General features: G+C 41.3%; 1 protein-coding gene across 6 annotated transcripts in view; it reads right to left on the bottom strand.

Annotated features, from left to right (window-relative positions):
• Positions 1–17,780, bottom strand: part of plekha5 (pleckstrin homology domain containing, family A member 5) — a 347,863-nt gene that overhangs the window by 77,074 nt on the left and 253,009 nt on the right. For 5 of the 6 annotated variants that reach the window (XR_013500156.1, XM_078235326.1, XM_078235325.1 and 2 more), the window contains exons 8-10: positions 13,886–13,986; positions 7,874–7,989; positions 5,413–5,910 (exon numbers count right to left, since the gene is read on the bottom strand). Coding sequence is in view for 5 of the 6 variants with exons in the window: in XM_078235326.1 (XP_078091452.1) it covers positions 5,413–5,910; positions 7,874–7,989; positions 13,886–13,986 (715 nt within the window). In the remaining variant the exon portion in view is untranslated. Of the gene's footprint in view, positions 1–5,412; positions 5,911–7,873; positions 8,029–13,270; positions 13,299–13,885; positions 13,987–17,780 lie in introns of those variants that run through there. The other variant, XM_078235328.1, reaches the window with a different exon arrangement.

The raw sequence follows: 17,780 nt of genomic DNA on the forward strand, positions 1-17,780 counted from the left end.
TTACTTTTGTCTGTTTCAACTGAACCTGCCTCCACCACTCAGGCAGTGCATCCCAAACCATCACTACTCGCTGAGTGAAGACGTTTTTCCTCATGTCACTTTTGATAATTACTTTAAATCTGTGCCCTCTTGTTCTCAATCTTTACATGGGTGGGAACAGTTACTCCCTATCTACTCTGTCCAGACTGCTCATGACTTTGAATATCTCTATCAAATCTGCTCTCAGCTTTCTTTACTCCAAGGAAATCAGTCCTAACTTCTCCAATCTATCTTCATAACAGAAGTTCCTCATTCCTGGAACCATTCTCATGAATCTTTTCTTGAATGCCTTCACATCCTTCCTAAAGTGGGCTGCCCAGAATTGGATACTGTGATAGCTCCCATGAGTTCCATGGGGAATCTCTAATTGACCTCCCTGCGGGGCTCGATGAATACGAGTTCCCTTGGAAATAGGCAATGGCGTGGAACTGGTCACCTGAGTCCTTAAAAAGGCAGACACCAGGAAGGGTCTGCAGAGCTGTTGCCCCAGTCGAAACTCGTGTATGTACGCCATGGAGTAATGGCTTTATTTTGTGTTTAACAATAAATACCATTCCTTTCCAGTCGGCCTACTGAGTTATTACAGATGCAATACTACAGCTGAGGCCAAATAACTGCCTAAATAAGTTCAACATGACCTCCTTCCTCTTGTAGTCTAATAAAGCTTCGAATACTCTATGCTTTAACTGCTCTCTCAACCTTCCCTTTAATGACTTATGTGCATATATACCCAGGTCCCTCTGCCCTTGCACCTCTTTACTTTATGTTGTCATTTCAAGTTCTCCCTACCAAAATGAATTATTTCACATCTCTCTGCAATGAACTTCATCTGCCACTTGTCTAGCTATTTCACCAATCTGTGTCTTTTTGAAGTTGTACAGTATCCTCCTCATGGTTCACAATGCTTCCATGTTTTCTTTCACCAGCAAATTTTGAAATTGTGCTTGGTGCACCAAGGTTATTAATATTTATCAGGAAAAGCAAGGGTCCCAACACTGACCCTCCCCACTCCAAACCTTCCTTCAGACTGAAAAGCATCCATTGGCCACTACTCTGTTTCCTGTCATTCAGCTAATTTCATATCCATGTTGCTACCGTCCCTTTTATTTATAACTTTGCTCATAAAGTGTTGTGTGGCACTGTATGAAATGCCTTTTGGAAGTCCATATACCCTCTCTGTTACTTCTTCAAAATACTTCAGCACGTTAATTAAACACTATTTTCCCTTCAGAAATCTATGTTGGCTTTCTTTAATTAACCGGCATATGTCCACTTGCCTATTCACTTTGTCCTGTCTTATTGTTTGTAGAAGTTTTCCCACCACTGTAGTTAAACTGACTGGTTTGTAGTTGCTGGGTTTATCTTTAGCCCCTCTTTGAACAATGTTTGCAATTCTCCAGTCCTCTTACACCAACTGATTCTAAAGGAGACTGAAAAATTAAGGCAATGCCTCTGGAATTTCCATTCAGTATCCTTGGTTGAATTTCACCCTTATCATCTTTAAATTCAGGTAGCCTATCCAATAAAACATCATCGTCAATTTTAATCATAGAGTCACGTTGGTGCAGAAGGAGGCCATTCGGCCCATCGAGCCCACACTGGCACCAATTCCACCCAGGCCCATTTCCCCAAAACCCCACATATTTACCCTGCTAATCCCGCTGACACTAAGGGGCCATTTAGTATGGTCAATCAACCTAACCTGTACATCTTCTGGGTGTTGGAGGAAACAGGAGCACCTGGAGGAAACTCAGGCAAACTCCACAGTCAGCCAGCCGAGGCCAGAATTGAAGCCGGGTCCCTGAGGCTGAGAGGCAGCAGTGCTAACCACTGTGCCACCCTTTTAAGCCCTTCTAGCATCTAATTACCTCATCCTTCACCATGGCCAGGCAGCATCTTCCCTGGCAAAGATGGATGCAAAATATTAATTTAATACCTCGCCACGGCCTCTGCCTCACTACGTAAATCTCTATTTTGTTTCTTAATTGGCCCTACTTCTCCTTTTACCACCTTTTTACTATTTATATGTCTAAAGTGAATTTTGGGACTCCCTTTTCATGTTGGCTGCCAGTTTCTTTTCATACTCCGTTGTTGCTTCTCTTACTTGCTTTTCCACCTCCCCTCCGAACCTTTGACATTTAGCCTGGTTCTTAATGGCATTTGCTACCTCACATCTGTCATTAGCACACTTTCTCTTTATCTTAATTTCTATTTTATGGGTTAATTATCCATATATTGGCGAGGATACTAGTAAAGTTCTCCCATTATAATTACCCTACAACTTTTTCATCTCTCTGTAATTTTGTTCCAATGCATAACTGAGTTGTTTGCTAGGCCATTTCTGAGAGCAGCTAAGAGTTTACCATATTGCTAGAATTACATATGGACCAGATTGAGGAAGGATGACATCTCTTTCTCTAAAAACATCAGCAAACCAAATGAGTTTTTAATTACAATCTGCTGGTTGCATAGCCACCATTACCGATAACAGAATGTTAGAATGGCTACAGTACAGGAGGAGCATTTGGTCCTTTATGTCCACGTCAGTGTTCCACAAGAGCAAATAAGCCAGTCCCATGCTCCAACTCGACCCGCAACCCTGCAAATTTCATCTCTTCTGGCCTTTATTCAATGCCCCTTCGAAAGCCACAATTGAATCCTTCTCCTCTGCAGTCTCAGATAGTTTAATCTAGATCCTAACTTCTCAGAGCGTGGAAAAGATTTTCCTCATGTCAACGTTGGTTCTTTTTGCCATTCACCTTATGTCAACATCCTCTGGTTCTCAATCCTTTTGGCAATGGGAACAGATTCTGACGGAAGTTAAATTTCCCAATTGCTGTGGTGGGATTTAAATTCATGTCGCTGGATCATTAGTCCAGGCCTCTGCATTACTAGGTCAGTAATACAACTACTGCGCTATTGTACTCCTGTGACAATAATTCTACGTAATAAAGGGAACTAGGGTTGTTCATAAATTTCATTTTTCTTTCAGTTGTATTTCTGACCTGAAGGCAGTGACATTTGAGAGGACACAGATGCATCAATATCAGCTGTCTCCAGCATCTTAGTCATTTTATATATGAAAGTCCAAAGAGTGGGTACTGACAGGCTTTTCAAACCAAGGCATCACAGCTGAGCCCGAGTCTGCCTACAACCTACATCAGCTCATGCAATTTGTAGCAGTAATAAGCAGGAAGAAATTTGCTGCAGTGAGATCAGCTTATTCAGCACAGGCCAAAAAAATACGGACTGTAGGATTCAATCGTAAATTACAAATATTACTCACTGAGACATGGTATGAAATACAAGGTTTTGGCACCTTAACATGTTTTTTGGGTCCAATTTTGCTGGAGTGGGCCTCATTGGTTAGACTTGCTGAAGCATATGGGGCTTTTAATATTTTCTGCCCATAAAGTTGCCAGAAAAGTGAAAGCTAATAAAGATGCAGAGAGGGCATCTGGGAACTTGGTGAACAACAAGACAGTGTATCACCTTAGCCAATGAGAATTACGAATTGAGAAATAAACAGAGGAAGAACTGAGAAGGAGGGTTCAGAGTAGGTAAGACTTCAATGTCAAATCAAGTGCAGCAATAGAACTAAAAAGGATGGTAAGATGACTTCCTATATTAACTGCGGCAAAGATAAATGATTCATTCTCATCTCTTTCAACCTTTCAGGAGCCTGGTGACATGGCAGATTACACCATCTGCCTCCGATACCTGTCCACCATCATCCAGCTGGACAGAACCGCATTTGTCAGGTTCCATTCTTCCTAAAGTAGCCAGAGTACCATGTGCAACTGCTTCTGCACCATTACTTCTGGTGTTCCCCAAGGATCTATCCAAAGTCCTTCCTAATTTTCAACTATATGCCATTACTCAGCGACATTGTCCAAAAGCACAGGGTTAGTTTTTGCATGTACGGCAACAACTCCCACCTCTACTTCACCCCATCTTTCTTGACTCCTCCACTGTTGCTAACTTATCACTACAATTGACGAGAATACATTTCCTCTAAACATTGGGAAGACCTAAGCCATTGACTTCAGTCCCCTTCCAAAAACAGTTCCCTAGCTCCTGACTTCATCTCTCTGCCTGGTGCTTGCCAGAGACTAAACTAACGTCTTTTAGAGAAGGAAATCTGCCATCCATGTGACTCCAGACCCACAGCAATGTGGCTGACTCTTAAAAATGGGGAAATAGTGGTGAGGTGGTAAAGTCACTGGACCAGTAATCCAGAGGCACAGGCTAATGCCGTGGGGAAATGGATTCAAATCTCAACACGGCAGCTGGTGGATTTAAATTCAATTAATAAAAATTGAAAGGTGGTCTCAGTGACAATGAAACTACTGTTGATTGTTGTAAAACCCCCCTCTGGGTTCACAAATGCACTTCAGCGAAGGTAATCTGCCATCCTTACCTGGTCTGGCCTACATGTGATTTCAAACCCACAGCAATACGGTTGACCTTTAGTTGTCACCTGAAGTGGCCTAACAAACACTCAGTAGAAGGGCAATTAGGGATGGGCAATGAATTCTGGCCTTTTCAAAATCACTCTCATTCCACAAAAAAATAAATAAAAATGCCCTCTGAAACGGTCTTGCAAGCCACACAGCTGTATCAAATGGGCGGCAGTTCACCACCACCTCCCCCCAAATGCAGGCCCCACTCTCCCTTGCAGGCCTCGCTCCACCCCATTCTGGGGAAGCAAGCCTCTGATTGGATGAGCTGGAAAGAGTACAGAACATCAAACTGTATCACAATCAGCCTTGCCTGCTGTGGAATCCCTGGGAGACCCCCAGGGAACCCAGATGGGGGAATTCCTGTCTTAAAAAGTTATCGACAATACCTTATTGAATGCGGCATCTAAAATAAGCAGAATTCAAGATGTAGTGAAATCAGATGAAAATGAAAAGTTAAATGTGTAACACCCGCTATCCCAAATCATTGCTGTTCCTGTGGCAGAATCCACAAAAAAAATCTATTGCGATTGCCATTCCTGCCACAGCTGTTAAAAGTTATACAATGACAGCTAACAGCAAGTTGCCTTGCAGTCTCCTGTAGCATCACATGCTGCACCACCTGATTGCTTCTCCACCCACATTAAATTTTAAGGACAGTTAATGTAGTGACAATACATCTGAAAAGACCAGATTAGAAATGATCACTTTGCACGATGCAGTATTTGTTGTTCAGTTGTGACAGTTACTAACAGGGACTGTGAATAAAGGTTGAATAAACCTTTGATTAGAAACGCTTCCCATCTCTGTTAAGCAAACAAGTATTTTTTTTGAAAATAAATTCTATTTTTTGAAAAATAAGGTGAAACAGTTTTGTTTTAGAAACAAGTGTTTTAACAAAAGGCATCCATACCTCCTGGGTTCTTCCTCTTGGCCCTTTCCTTTGTGTGTTCTCACCCACTGCTCCAACTGCATCATTGAATTAGTCCTTTGAATGCCCCTTCCACTGTCATTTAGACTAATCAATCTTTCTCTTCCAGTGTCCACATTTTCTACAGGAACACCGACAGAACCAACTGGGCTTTGTCCACTGGAATCATTGGCATGCTGAGATTTGTACTGTTGAGACTGAAGGGTGTTGGTACCTGACGTGACATTTCCGCTCTCCGGTTCTGCAGGCTGCAGTTTTATACTATTGATTTTAGTCAAAGGCTTGTGCTGATCCAGTCCTTCTGTTTCAAAACCATATTTGTCAGCTTGAGTGATGTTTATATTGTCTATTTGTTGAAGATTCAGAGTAGGGTCTATATTTTTTTGGTTATTCTGAAGTTCAGGCTTCACTAACATTTTGTGGTTTGCAACATGGTTAATCTCTTTGGGTGGTACAATATCAGATGTTATTTTTTCAGTCCTGTGGGTGTGAGAGAGAGTTAGACCATGTCTGTTATCCATCACTTGTAACATTTTTCAGCCATGTTTTATTTGCAACGAGTGAGTGAAACTTTGATTTTTACTTTGTCTTGAAGTACACACCTCCTTGACCTCTGTAGCACACTTCTTTTCCCACTCACATGCATTGCAGTGAAACTGATTCATGAAGTCAAAAGTATATTAGCTTACTCCACAAAAACATAAATTGGTGTTGAGGTAGGTAGGGAATAAATTTCAGCTGCATTATTTTCACAAGACATTAAATCAATAAATGGAGATAAATATTAGGGCTATGGTGAGTGATTACAGAAGGTTAATTCTTCCAAAAGAAAAAGGAATCCCTTGCATCCTTTTGTCAAAGCAATTCTTTCTTCTCCACACCCCTGAAAAGGCATGCATGCAGAAAGCTAATAATTCTCATTGCAGATGCAGGAATGGAACTACAGTAACATACATTTTTGAATTTTAACAAAAGGATATCTATCAATGCTTCTCATCAGTTCCCCACTGCACTAAGTGCATACTTGCAAATGACTGATGAATTAATCATATTTCAGAACTGAATTATATGGTCTTTATCTAACACATAGGAAGAAAATAGGAGAGATTGCCTTCAAGGTAGGCTGATGCTCCTGTGAAGGAAGACTGATTGACATTTTAGCCATGTTAGTGGCTTGAGATCTGCTTTCAATAGTGACTTGCTTAACTGCAGAACCCAAAACCTATTTATATGAGCTAGGTGTGAGATGCTGTATCAGTTACAGGACAATATAGCCATATGCAGAACTGAATGGGAAAAGATTGCAAGTAATAAGAAGGCTTTGCCGAGGCAGAAAAAAATTAAAACGCAAAATCCCACTGATTACCATTCAAACATTGGGGCAGGGCAATATGTGTATTCATAGAAGAAGGCTAAAAGGATGGCCATTCAGTTGAGAGATCACAACATCACTAGATGGGAAAACTTCAAATGCAAACTGTCCTCCCATTTTATAATATGGAGTCTATACAGCTGATGCCACCAATTGCTACTTATTTCAGATCACTTCTCAAAAGCTTAATTAGAAAATCAAATAAATGACAATGTATGGTGCTTTTTTGGAAAGGCTTTGCAGACTTGGCAGTGGTAGCTGAACTATATGTGTTAGTCTAACATGAAGGATGGCATTTAAAAGGTTTCAATTCATGGGGCACTGGCATCAGTATTTTGGGATCGGTTCCATTTGAATCAGGCTGGAACCAGTGTCCTGGCCATTTGTATGACCAAGGCTGTGGAAAGGGCTTTAAACTAATGGGGTGGGGATGAAGGGAGATTCAAAGATCCAAAGAGAACGGTTGAGGCATCAGAATAGTATCGCGATGTGGGGGGTAAAGACAAGCAGATGGGACACAACGGGACAGAGTTCAACAAAAATTGTACAGCAAAGAATAAGGTTGTCACATGGAATGCAAGTAAAAGAATTAAATGAAACATTCTTTATCTGAATGCATTTGCAATAAAATAGATGAACTAGTGGCACAAATCGTGGTAATTAATTTAAATTTAATCGCCATTGCAGAGACATAGTGATCAAGGTTGAGAAACAAATATTCCAGTGGACGCAATATTTAGGAAAGACAGACAGACTAGCAAAGGAGGAGGGATAGCCCCGATAATAAAGGACAAGAGAAGGATAATAGCTAGAAAGAGTCTGGTATCAGAAGATCACAAAGTGGAATCAATATGTGCTAACCACTGTGCCATCGTGCCACCTTGGATCCATTGGTCCAACATTAAGCCCATAATTCAATTCAAGTCACCTTCAGCAGTTCCTGTCTTGTATGGCTTTGGAGATATACAATTTTCTCCACTAACAGGATTATTATTTTTTGATTTCAATTGCAGGGTCATGGGTGGCGAGGTGGTGGAGAGTGATCGCGGAGAACATAAAAATCAAATATACCTTTTCACAGGTTCTGTTTGAACAAGTGCAGCTTCTATCATAGTCTTCATCCAGGACTCCATTTCTTTGGCTGTTTCAGTGTAGAAATAATAAGTCCGCATATTTGGGTGAGCAGCCTGATCAGAAATGACAGTGATTACTAAGTTAAGTGATTCCTGTAAAAAAAAAGAGAAAAAAAAATCAATGTGTAGTTAACACAAAATCTCTACTTGAAACGGAAATAAATTCGGCATCTTAATGTTAAGTAGGAATGCTAAATTTCCAACTCTAGCAAAAATATTCCAGCATAATAAATAATTTCTAACATTAGATAGTAGTAATTAAATGCAATATTAAAATGTCTCTCAACTGATTAGATTTCAAAGAAATTCTCCTTAGTTCTTAAGTTTAAGTTTATTTATTAGTGTCACAAGTAAGCTTACATTAACACTGCAATGAAGTTACTGTGAAAATCCTTCATGTGTTTCTCTCTTAGTTTGTGTTCCATGTTGCACTGCATGACTATTGCATACACTTCTGTGATTTCTAATTTCGTGTTTGATCGGTTCTCATTCTTTCTCCATCACATTTCTGTACTTCTCTATTACCCAATGTCTTTCAATGCATATCACATCTATTAATAGTAATGTACCCAAGTCTTACTTTGGTTGGCCCTGTTCTTAACTATTTACAATAGGAAGTCACTTTGGCAAAATTATTCCAATGTATAAATTTACAACACAACTAAAGTGCATTGCGAGCTCTCATGTTCATGTCCCTAACCAGGATCCTGATACTGCTCTTTCTTCCCGCCCAGGTCCCAATGCTTAAAACAGAGGATTAGTTGACAAACATGCATTTTGACTTTCAGCCCCTTTGAAGTGTGCTGGCACATTACTTGATTATCTGGGTTGGCAGGTGTAGAGAGAGAGCATCATTGGGTAAGCCAGGCAGCGTAAATTCAAGGATTTTCCAAAAAAAAGGGCAAAGTCTCAGGTTCTGACTGAAAATCGACACATTTTTCCCCTGAAACACATCCAGGTTTTTTCTCCAGATCTTCTGACACTTAGTCAAAACAAAACAGGGTGGTGTGTTTTGCACATTCATTCTGGTGGGGAGGAGCCTTAGAGCTGGCAAGGCTGTCTCCACAGAAATTTCCCACTCCTGTCACGGATACCGTGGCCTGGGGCAGACAAGGGGAACACCCCAACCATTGACCAGAGGGCCAACCTCCCCTCACCGCTAAATGTTTGAGTCACTTCCTACCCTACACAGGCATCAGAGTGACCAGACACCCACCCTTTCCATCTCGCCACCCCTACATGCTTGGGAATGCCCGGATGAGGTTCCCTAGAGGCCCCGCCCCCAAGGCCCAACTTGGCAAGAGTAGTGTATAGACCCCCAATTAGTCACACTGTAGGAAAGGATATAAATCAGCAAATATTAGGACATTAAGATAGGAATAGAGCAATAATTATGGGTGACATTAATCTTCATGTTGATTGGGTTAATCAAGTTGGAAAGGGTAGCTACGACAACAAATTCATACAGTGCATTAGGGATAGTTTCCTAGAGCAATATATCATGGAGCCAACCAGGGAACAGGCTATCTTGGATCTGGGTAATGGCTAGGAGGTAGGTTTAATAAATGACCTCAGATTCCCAACGAAGTACTACTGATCATAAAATGATAGAACTTAATATTCAGTTTGAGATTGAGAAACCCGGGTTGGAAACAACTGTGGTTAACTTAAATAAAGGGAATGACAGTGAAACGGGGATAGTTAGCTAAAGTGGACTGGGTGGATAGATTAGCAGGAAAGACAGTAAAGCAAGCAGTGGCAGACATTTAAGCAGGTAAGTCATGATTCTCAGCAAAAATATATCCCAGTAAGGAGGAAAGCTTCAAAGAGAGGGATAAACCAACCATGGCTAACCAAGGACGATAAGGAGAATATTAAGTTGAAAGGAAAAGTTCATAAGGAGTTAAAAGTCGTTGATAGCCCCAAAGCCTGGGGTAAACTTAGAATCCAGCAAAGGAGGTCTAAAAATATAATAAAGAGATAGAGAAATAAACCACAAGGGTAAACTAGCAAGGAACATAAAAACTGATAATAAGAGCTTCTTTAAATGTACAAAAAAGAAGAGAGGTGTCAAAGTGAACATAGATCTCTTAGAAAATGAAGCTGGGGAGATAGTTATGGGGAACAAAGAAATAGCAGAGGAGTTAAACATATATTTTGCATCAGCCTTTATGGTGGAAGATACTGTGAACATCCCATTAACACTAAAGGATACAGGGGAGGAATTAAGTATCATCACTATCACTAGGGAAGTAGTATTAGACAAACTAATGGGGCTAAAGGAAGATAAGTCCCCTGGCCCTGATGGCCTGCATCCTAGGATCTTAAAAGATGCAGCTACAGAGATAGTGGATACATTGCTTGTAATCTTCCAAAAATTATTGGATTCTGGAGGATTGGAAAACTGCCAATGTGACACTATTCCAAAAGGGACGGAGGCAAAAAGCAAGTAACTATAGGCTGGTCAGCCTAGCGGCTATTGTTGGAAAAATGTTGGAATCAATTATTAAGGAAGTAATAGCAGGACATTTGGAAAATCACAATCAAATTTTTTTGAGGAAGTCTCAACCAGAGTGGAGAGAGGGGAACCAGTAGATGTATTGCATTTGGGCTTCCAGAAAGCATTTGACAAGGTACCTCACAAAAGGTTAAGTCATACCTGGTGTTGGAAGTAGTACATTGGCATAGATAGAGAATTGGCTAATGGGCAGGAAACAGCGAGTGGGGATATGGGATTCTTTTTCAGGCTAGTGACCTGTAACCAAAGGGATCAGTGCTGGGACCGCAACCATTTACAATATATATTAATTACTTGGAGGAAGGAAGCGAATGTACTATAGCCAAATTTGCAGACAAAACAAAAATAGGTTGAAAGGCAAGTTGCAAGAGGGATACAAACAATTTACAAAGAGATATTGATAGGTTAAGTAAGTCAGCAAAATGTTGGCAAATGGAATATGCCAACATTCCATTTTGGCATATGGAAATAAATACACACAAGGACTCTGCCCCACAGCTCTCTGTGGCAAGGAGTTCCAATGACTCTCCACTTTGGAAGGGAGTACAAAAGAACAGAGCATTATTTAACTGGCGAAAAACTACAGAGAGCTGCAACACAAAGGGACTTATGCACAAAACATGCTAAGCTAGCACACAAATGCAGCAGGTAATCAGGAAGGCTAATAGAATAAAAGCAAATTGCTGTGGATGTTGGAATCTGAAACAAAAACCAAAAATGCTGGAAAATCTCAGCATATCTTCAGTAGCGAGAGAACAGAGCTAATGTTGAGTCTGGAACTCGTCAGAGCTAATGGAATATTGAGCCTTATTTCAAGGGGGTTGGCGTATAAGAGTAGGGAAGTCTTGATGCAACTGTACAAGGCACTGGTGAGACCATATCTGAAGTCTATGAGCAGTTTTGGTCCCCTCATTTAAAGAAAGATATTATTTCATTGGAGGCAGTTTAGCCAAGGTTCACAAGGATGATCACTGTTATGGAGGAATTGTCTTAAGAGGAAAATTTAAACAGGTTGGGACTTTACTCATGCAATTTAGAAGAATGAGAGGTGGTCTCATTGAAACATATAGGATTCTTAATGGGCTTGACAGGGCAAATGCTGAGAGGATGTTTCCCCTCATGGGAGTGTCTAGGACAGGACGGCATAGTCTCAGAATAAACGGGCGCTAATTTAATACTAAAATGAGGGGGAATTTCAGAGGGTGGAGAGTCATTGGAACTCCTTGCCACAGAGAGCTGTGGGGCAGAGTCCTTGTGTGTATTTAAGGCTGAGATGAATATAATTTTGATCGGTAAGAGAATCAAGGGTTACTGGGAAAGGGCAGGAAAGTGGACATGAGGAATGTTGGATCAGCCATGATCTTATGAGCAGGTTCAAAGGGCTGAATGGCCTATTCCTGTTCCTATTTCTTATTGTCTTATGGTTCACATTCCGTTAAAAGGCTAATTTAAAGACGTGGGGGGAGGGGGGTGGTTTAAACTTTTTTTTTCCTAAGTGCTGGGCAGACTTGAAACTGGGAGAGTTTCAGATCCAACTTTTGGGCATGTTTTCAGCCCCCCCCCCATATGCACTCTGCCTGCAAAAATATCAGCAAGCCTGTGCTAGCTGCAGAAGCCACGTGGTCTTCATGCGGCCAAAACCCTGCCGAGCGAGTTAGTGGCCCCTCATCAAGCCTCTGATGCTGCACATGTGCATTAACAGTAGCAGAGGTCTGACAGAAAAGAGAGAGCTGCCAGACCCCTGCCAGTACAGGCTGCCTGAAGAAGCTCCCTCCTCACAATCGCGGGGGCCCGTGGCCCAAGATACAGCCCCCACCGACCTCTTCTTGCTGCCCAGACTGATCGCAGACCCTTCCTCCCCCACCGATCGCAGGTTCCCTCTCCTTCCCTCCCCCCCACCGATCCTGCAAAGTGGCAGCGGGCCTCCTCTCCCGCCCCCCCCCCCACCACCACGATTCCTGCAGAGTGGCAGTGGGCCCCCTCCTCCATTAGCCCTGCCCCTCACTGACCCCTCCTCTCACTTGTCCCGCCCTCTGGAACTGTCCAGTAGGCACTGCCCAGGTGCCAGTGTGGCACTGCCCAAGGGGCACCTCCCCCTTGTCCTTGGTTCCACCAGTGAGCCAACTCGACTGCTCCCCATTCATGGGGAACATGTCTATTCCTTGCTGGCGCGAACCATTCCCGGCGAGGTCATAAAGGGGGGGCGAGCCTGGACGATTGAGTGCCAGGCTTGCTAAACAGATGTAAAATAGCATTATAATACATTTCCAAATATTAACCTGTCTCCCACCCATTTCTGGCATGAGGCTGACTGTGTTGGAAATCCAGCACTCGTAAAATGGCACCGGTCGTGGAAACCGGTGCCAATCACGCCAAGCGCTTTACGCCTGACTTTACCACCACATCGCATCTGAAAACGGGTGCAACGCGATGGTGAAATCGCCCCCTAAGTGTGCAATGCATGTGCAGAGACTAACTAGTGGACTAAACAGTTAATAATACATGAGAACAGTATAATGGTTAACAGTATCATGCATGCAAATAAGTCTTTTGTTCACCAGGAAAAAGGGGATGTTTGTATTTTTAGTTCAGTATGAAAGGGGGGTGTTAAATGTAACCAGCCTGATTGACACCTCAGACTTTCTGTAATCATGTGACTATGCCATGAAGACAAACATCTTGAAATCAGTTGAATAAAGCCTCTCACATAGCACATTGAAGTAGTACAACTATCCTTATACTTGCAACAACAATCAATGTGAGCCAAGTCCAAAATGTGAGCTAGGTACTTGCACAATAAACAATGAACATACTTACTTGGCTGCTCCAAGTGAATTCCTAACAGCTGTGAAACATCCAAAGTGTTCATCAGTGGCTCAAAAGTACAATGCAAATTGAAAATAAACAAAGATACATATATTAATACAGTTATAGCCCACGTTCATGATTACACAGGATTATAAAATAACAAAATTCATTGAACACAATTCATCTTGCTATCAAAGTTGCAACATTATTACATTTCCATCATGTTGAAAACAATATTGAATTGAATTTTTAAAAAATGGTTGGACCCTTTCAAACTAGACTTTAGTTTGGGAGTATTTTAAAAAATTAACAGGTTGAGCTTTTGGATTTCAGATTACTATTTGTTAATTAAATTCATATTGAAGCAGCTTAAGATACAGCCCCTTTTTCTCATTGTAATCAATGGAATCAATATGGATTGTAAATCAGTCAATACTCCCATTTGTTAATTTAAGATAACTAAAATAGATAAATTTAAAGCAGCATTACTTACTAATGCAAAACTAGTTGAATACTTGCGACTGAAATAAAGTCTAATGCTTTTGTTTTATTGGGTGCTCCAACTTCAAGCTTCTAGAACATAATTAACAAAGAAAGAACCACGTATGTAATGCAAACACTGACCTTGAATGCATATTTTCGATTTATATGATCATCAGGGCTAATTGGTGCTATCTTAAAGCTAGGCAGAAGAATGCTTCCCAGAATGCCTTCCTCCTTTTCATCTGCCAGGAAAGAAACAAAATCAAAGCCCCCTTATTTCTTAGTCATTACAACAGCTTGTATTTATACAGCATCTTTAATTTACAAACACATCCCAAAGTGCTTCACAGAGGCGTTAGTGGACGTATATGAATGCCAAACAGAAGAAGAATATAATATTAGATGGGCTAAACCAAAACTTTACTGAGGTAGGTAGGTTGCAAAGAGGATCTTAAAAGGAGGAGAGGGAGCTGGAGAAGCAGGAGAATTTTGGGGCATGGTGCCTGCACTTTGGATTCAAGAAAGACAAAATGGAATATTTCCTTAAAGGTGATGGACCAAAAGCTGTAAGAGGCATAGGGATTAAGGTGTCTCTATACACAATCTATACTAACTGAGCTTACTGGTACAAAAAGTAATGAAAGAGATTAATTGGAATGTTTGCCTTTATCTCAAAGGAGGTGGAAAATGCATAGGCAGTTGCAGAGTTGTGCTCAAACCCAACCTCGAGTACAACATTCAGCTATGGGTACCCAAATCAAGGTACATAGGTCCCAGAAGGGACTTCGGTGCAGATTCAAGGAATACCAAACCTTCAAAGAATAAATAATGAGCACAGGTTGTGTAAAGTTGGGTTACATTCCCTCAAGTTTAGGAGGTTGAGGAACAATCAGAACTGAGGTGCTTACAATGATAAACAGGGTTTGATTAATTAGATAAAGAGAAGGTATTTCTTCTGGTGGGGAGAACTGGAACAAGTTGTCATGCCTCACAAATTTGGTTCAGTTTTTTGAGGTGGTGACAAAAACGATTGACGAAGGAAGGGCCGTGGATGTAGTCTATATGGATTTTAGTAAAGTGTTTGACAAGGCCCCTCATGGCAGGCTGGTGGAAAAGGTTAAATCTCACGGGATAAAAGATGAGCTAGCTAGATGGGTGGAGAACTGGCTTAGCCATAGAAGACAGAGGGTAGCAGTGGAGGGGTCTTTTTCCTGGAGGTCTGTGACTAGTGGAGTTCCGCAGAGCTCTGTACTGGGACCTCTGCTGTTTGTGATATATATAAATGATTTGGAGGAAGATGTAGCTGCTGTGATCAGTAAGTTTGCGGACGACACGAAGATTGCTGGAGTTGCGGATAGTGATGAACATTGTCAGAGAATACAGCAGGATATAGATAGGCTGGAACATTGGGCGGAGAAATGGCAGATGGAATTTAATCCAGATAAATGCGAAGTGATGCATTTTGGTAGATCTAATGTAAGGGGGAGCTATACAATAAATGGCAGAACCATCAGGAGTATAGACACACAGAGGGACCTGGGTGTACAAGTCCACAGATCCTTAAAGGTGGCAGCACAGGTGGAGAGGGTGGTCAAGAAGGCATATGGCATGCTTGCCTTTATTGGACGGGGCATAGAATATAAAAGTTGGCACATGATGTTGCAGCTGTATAGAACGATGGTTAGGCCACATTTGGAATACTGCATCCAGTTCTGGTCGCCACACTACCAGAAGAATGCGGAGGCTTTGGAGAGAGTACAGAGAAAGTTTACCAGGATGTTGTCTGGTATGGAGGGTCTTAGCCATGAGGAGAGATTGGGTAAACTGGGGTTGTTCTCCCTGGAAAGATGGAGGATGAGGGGCGACCTAATAGAGGTGTATAAAATTATGAAGGGCATAGATAGAGTGAACAGTGGGAAGCTTTTTCCCAGGTCGGAGGTGACGAACACAAGGGGTCACGGGTTCAAGGTGAGGGGGGCAAGGTTCAACACAGATGTCAGGGGGACGTATTTTACACAGAGGGTGGTGGGGGCCTGGAATGCACTGCCAAGCAAGGTGATTGAGGCGGACACGCTGGGATCGTTTAAGACTTATCTAGATAGCTACATGAACAGACTGGGAATAGAGGGATACAAAAGAATGGTCTAGTGGGCACATGAGCGGCGCAGGCTTGGAGGGCCGAAGGGCCTGTACCTGTGCTGTATTGTTCTTTGTTAAGTAGGTACAAACTGAACATTAGAGTTAAGCAATTTGGGTAAGAAACAGAGAACATATTTTCCACGTAAAAGGTAATGGAAACATGGAATTCTCTCCTCCAAAATTGACATTCCCAAGATAAAGATCTACACATCTTAGCGAAGCCATCAGAGGGTCAGAGAATAAAGGTAGGTGAATGGAGCTAAAATATACAGTCAGCAATGATCAAACTGAATGGTAGAACAGGTTTGAGGGCTGAGGCCCTCCATACCAGACAACATCCTGGTAAACTTTCTCTGTACTCTCTCCAAAGCCTCCACATTCTTCTGATAGTGTGGCGACCAGAACTGGATGCAGTATTCCAAATGTGGCCTTTGTTCCTATGTTCTTGTAACCAAACGCTTATACTGCCACGTCCAAATCTGGTTTTATACTATGTTCACTGCATGCGTTTTTTTCAAGACTTGCTGCACTGTTTTTATTAATTTTTCTTACAATTTATTTCCGTGATTAAAACTTAAAAAATGGAATTTGTACAATTTTTAGTAAAATCTAGTTTACCAAATATATTTTTTGTCACCAACATGTGAAATGTCACATGATTACACAATGAACAAAAGCAGCATGTGCAAGTATGTGCAAGTATGATATACTTATTTATTCATCGTTATTTGGGATGCAAACCGGCTCAATTTTAGGAGTCATTTCCAATATAACTACTGCTGCTGACCAAGAAGCTAGTCAACACTGACGGAAAATTCTAGTATACAGTGTAGGTATGAAAAGGAGCTGCAGGCTGTCTCAAATAATCATGAAGAAACAGCCAATAGCAATGAGCATTTATTATTAAAACCAACAGTTTAAACAAGCAAAAATTGTCCCATGCAGAATTAAAGGATGAGTAATCTGTGAACAAAAGCTCATCAGAGGACCTCCTTGGACAAATTTATTTTGCAAGATATATGAACGAGGAAGCTGTACGTTGCAAACTAATAAAATATACAGAAGGCAAACATACTCAAGATATGTCCAACTACAAGATGTATATTGTGCTGACATCTGACAGATAGCTGTCCAAATAAAAGCTGTGTGACCATAATTCCACTTGCCTCAATGTGACAGTTTAAAAGACAAATACAATTTCCAGGTTAATGATAATGTGTAAACCAGCCATGTGAAAGATCTAGTACATGGAAAATAGAAATATAGAAAATTTATAGCACAGAAGTGGTCATTCAACTTGTCATGTCTGCACTGGCTAAAAATGAACTCTCCAGCCTTAATCCATTTTCCAGCTTTTGGCCCATCGCCCTGTAGGTACTTTAATTGTACGTCTATTGTTTTATGCAGTTCTAGCATAACCTCTAGCTTATATTTTTTACCTTGGCTAATATCAGATTTGCTTTCTTATCCACCTTACTATATTAAGAGATCTGGAACAGTGAGATTGGAGGGTAGTTGTTGAATTGGGAAGAGATGAAGCCCAGGACAGAATTAAAAACAAGGATGATCCGCGACATTGAGGGAGAATAGATTTTATGACTTTAATGACTGTTTTGGTGAAGCGGCAAGGACAAAATCTTGATTGAGGGATTCATGGCAGAGTGATAATTTTTATGGATGAGTTGTATGTATATATAAGCTCTTTGTGCAACAAGGATTTCATAAACTCCAAGTATTAGCTAGTCTAGGTTTCCCAGAATCCTTATAGTGTCTTCTACTTATAAATGGGTCCAGAAAACCTTCAGTAACCTACTCGCAGAGAACAGTATCCTAGGAAACCTGATTTTAGGGGAAAAAGGAATGCAATGCCATGAACAGCAATGGGACAGTAATGAGA

This window comes from Mustelus asterias, chromosome 19 (genome assembly GCF_964213995.1).
Source record: "Mustelus asterias chromosome 19, sMusAst1.hap1.1, whole genome shotgun sequence".
Lineage (NCBI taxonomy): Eukaryota > Metazoa > Chordata > Chondrichthyes > Carcharhiniformes > Triakidae > Mustelus > Mustelus asterias.